Here is a 3,439-nt window from a genome sequence, read left to right as displayed (position 1 = left end):
AACCTGAGATCATTCAGTTCTATAAATATTTGACTCCTCAAAAGGGCGGAGGTAACAGAGGTTACGGTGGATTTCAGTAAGAGTCAACTACTACCTGTACTATTGGAACTCAAAGTCGAGGAGTACTAGAGAAGATTCCTTGGGGAACCATAAATCACTGAGTACAATACATGCTAGAGGTACCTACTTAAGAAAAATAGAAGGATCCAGAACCATAGCACTGATTGGAAACCAGAACTGTCGTGTACAACGATGTGTATGAATATGAATCCGTTCCAGTCCCAAAAATGCTACCCCCAGTTGTTTTTCTTACGTGTTTTTGAATAAGACACACTTCCAAGATCTCTTTTATCTCCCTTGTAGAGATAACCTCCTCCACCTCTGGTTCTTCCTCGAAACCAATTTCTTCCAGAACCCTTGAATGCTGCTGCAACTGTAACTCTTGTAATTCCTCGGTCGTCAGTTCCTGAGAGTGCTCCTCGACGATCTCGTTCACGTCTCTCTCATCCATCACCAGGCCCATACATCTTCCCAGAGACACTCCACTGTCACTTTCGGGTACAGACTCAGGCCACAGCTTCTTCCATGCAGAGGTCAAGCTCCTCGTTGTAACACTCAGCCAGGCCTGATCAATAATTCTGAGGCATATCACGATGTTAAAGTGGTCCTTCCAGTACTTTTGAAGGGTGAGGTTTGTGTTCTCTGTCATCTCAAAGCAGCAGGTGTTTAGTGTACAGCTTTTTAAAATTAGAAATCACCTGCTGATCCATGGACTGCAGGATAGGAGTGGTGTTAGGTGGTACATAGAGAACCTTTATGAACTTGAACTCTTCGAGGATGTCATCTTCGAGTTTCGATGGGTAAACAGGAGCATTGTCGAAGAAGAGAAGGGAAGACTGTTTTCCTGTAGACATTTCTTAACAGAAGGACCGAAAGCCTCGTATCTGAAATGTCGCTCGTATTTCAAAATAAAACTTCGCTAGCTCGACAGCTCGTATCTCAAATAACTCGTATGATAGGGCACTCGTACCTCGAGGTACCACTGTACTTGTCTACTTTTGGAAAGCAAAATTCGTCGAGAATTGGAGGTACTGTTGTATCCTCAAAATGATACCATTAGAAACTAGAAATTATCAAGTCTAGTCGGTGATATTCAATTTCAAAAATAGTCGACTATCAGAAGTACTATTGGAATCCACAGCCGTGGAGCATCAAAGGTTTTTGGTTGATTCCTTATCTTTTCGTGAAAGGACTTTTAGATCCTTCGACAGTTTCAATTTCTCCATATCATCTTCCAAAAATACTCCGTGTAGGTGTACAGTATACGCTTTTAAGAAACTGTTCTTCTCTTCTGGTTTCAGCTTTACAAGCTTCAAAGAAACGAAAACAATAATCCTGAATCCGACGATTTATATCCCTGTAGGTGCACCCACCTTTAATAATAAACAACTGCACGTGTATCATGCACACACAGTAGCCTATACAACATGCATCAAACATATATAAGGGAAAAATAAAACAGGAGTTATTCAGGATTTGTGAGTATATTTTCCGTCACTTACCCCACCAGCCGTGTGCGCTGACACCTTTCATCCGGCTGCCTGTCGCGTCGTGACTTGGAGGAATTGGTCCTGCTGCTTTCTCGTGCTCCTTCGTTTGTCTTCTTTCTGTCTTCCGTTGCGGTTGTTTGCCCAGTTAGTTGCATTCCACCGTTGGCAGCGAACGGAGCAGGATTGCTCGCGACACCGTATCAACTTCCCCAGCCAGCACGTGTTCGAAATTCGTCGGTTCATTTTTGCCGGTGCGATATCGCGCGCTTAACAACAGAAAAACAACTTTTGCTACATTACGTCAATTATTAGGGTGGACGTACGCGATAAATAGAAAACAAAAGAAAAATAATAAGAAGGAAAAAAAATGCCAGTTTTTCAGCGTTTGGTAATTGTTTTTTTCGTGGCCGTGTTCTTCAACATACCCGATCGCGTGTTGAGTGGCAGTTGTCGTGAAGCGAATCTGTGCTGTCCTGGACGAGATTCTTCGTGTGTCGTTCAAAAGGCGCCTCTCAATGCAATTATCGAAGATTTGAATGACAAGCCGTGCTACTGCGATCATGCCTGCCTAAAACTTGGCGACTGCTGCGGCGACTTCAAGGAAGCATGCGGAGGTAAACTTATTTTAGTAATTATCGTTTTATGCTGCACATAAATGATGGTTTATGGTCTTTAGAAGCAACTTAGGAGTCTTTTAGGTCCCATAAATGTTTAGAAAACCTAGATTTGAAAATTACGATACATACTGAGTATATTCCACTCTTTGTTTTATTTTTTAATAATGAGGATAAAGTGGGTAGAAAAGGTTAGAAATGAAGAGGTACTAGAAAGAGTAGGAGAACAGAGGGCTCTATGGAAGTCAATAAGAAATAGGTGAGATAGGTTGGTAGGACACCTTCTCAGACATGAAGGTCTAGTCAGAGACATATTAGAGGCAGAAACAGGAGTTAGGAGGGGTAGAGGCAGACCTAGGTTAAATTACTCTTCGCAAATAGTTAAGGATGTGGGCTGTTCTAGTTTTAGGAAAATGCGAAGTTTAGCTCAGAATAGGAAAGAGTGGAGGTACGTGTCCAACCAGTCTTAGGACTGACGACCTTATGATGACTATGATGATGATGATGATGAAAGATTTGCTAATTTATGTAATAAAAAAAATTAGTATGGTATACAATTTAAGTGTAATCAAAAGTATAATGGTTTGCAAGTTTGATCTTGAGCAATGAGCAATTATGTTTTTGTTTGAACTGGAGAAGAAATTCTGACATTTTAGAAATCAGTGTTTTCCTTTATTGGCCACTAGTATCTGCTCGATAGGTAGGTATAAACTAAAGAAGTAGGACAACAGAGTCTGCTATTAAAAAATCCTGTCTTAATCCTCAACTTTTAAATTTTGTATGTCTGTTTGGTGGAAGTTTGTGTTGACATGGTCACTTCTGTTCGAAATAAAAGGAATCTAGTTAAATATATATATATATGTTTGAAGATGAGTCCTGTATCTACCTCGTTTCTCAAAAATTGGATGCGTAGAGACAGAATAAATAGTTTGACCTTAAAGAGTGTAAATGTATTGAAACTTATTTGTACTAGATTGTACCTGTATACAATTCAATAATTTTATTTAAAAGTACAGATTTTTTTAATTTATGTTACTTTAGAAAATTTTACAAATGGCGCGGTAAAAGCCATCTGTAGTACGATGCTACATTTTAGGATTACGTATGCTCCAACAAGGTCCATTTAAATATATGGATATCTACTTGCTGAAACGAATCCTGGCGTAGTTAACCTCAACGTGATAGGCACGTTACCGTAATCGAATAAAATAATTCGAAGTGGTCTGTATTCTGTCGAAACTGCCAGACGCGGATCGCGATTTCGATCTTTTTGGA

General features: G+C 40.0%; 1 protein-coding gene across 1 annotated transcript in view; it reads left to right on the top strand.

Annotated features, from left to right (window-relative positions):
* The first annotated feature begins 1,598 nt into the window (after positions 1-1,598).
* Positions 1,599-3,439, top strand: part of LOC108740284 (somatomedin-B and thrombospondin type-1 domain-containing protein) — a 206,904-nt gene continuing 205,063 nt past the window's right edge. The window contains exon 1 of the mRNA XM_018474549.2: positions 1,599-2,164. Within this exon, the coding sequence (XP_018330051.1) occupies positions 1,918-2,164 (247 nt within the window). The 5' untranslated portion in view covers positions 1,599-1,917. The remainder of the gene's footprint in view (positions 2,165-3,439) is intronic.

This window comes from Agrilus planipennis, unplaced genomic scaffold (assembly GCF_000699045.2).
Source record: "Agrilus planipennis isolate EAB-ADULT unplaced genomic scaffold, Apla_2.0 scaffold227, whole genome shotgun sequence".
Taxonomy (NCBI): domain Eukaryota; kingdom Metazoa; phylum Arthropoda; class Insecta; order Coleoptera; family Buprestidae; genus Agrilus; species Agrilus planipennis.
Note: the sequence above shows the minus strand (reverse complement) of the source record. Positions and strands in the feature narration are given on the sequence as shown.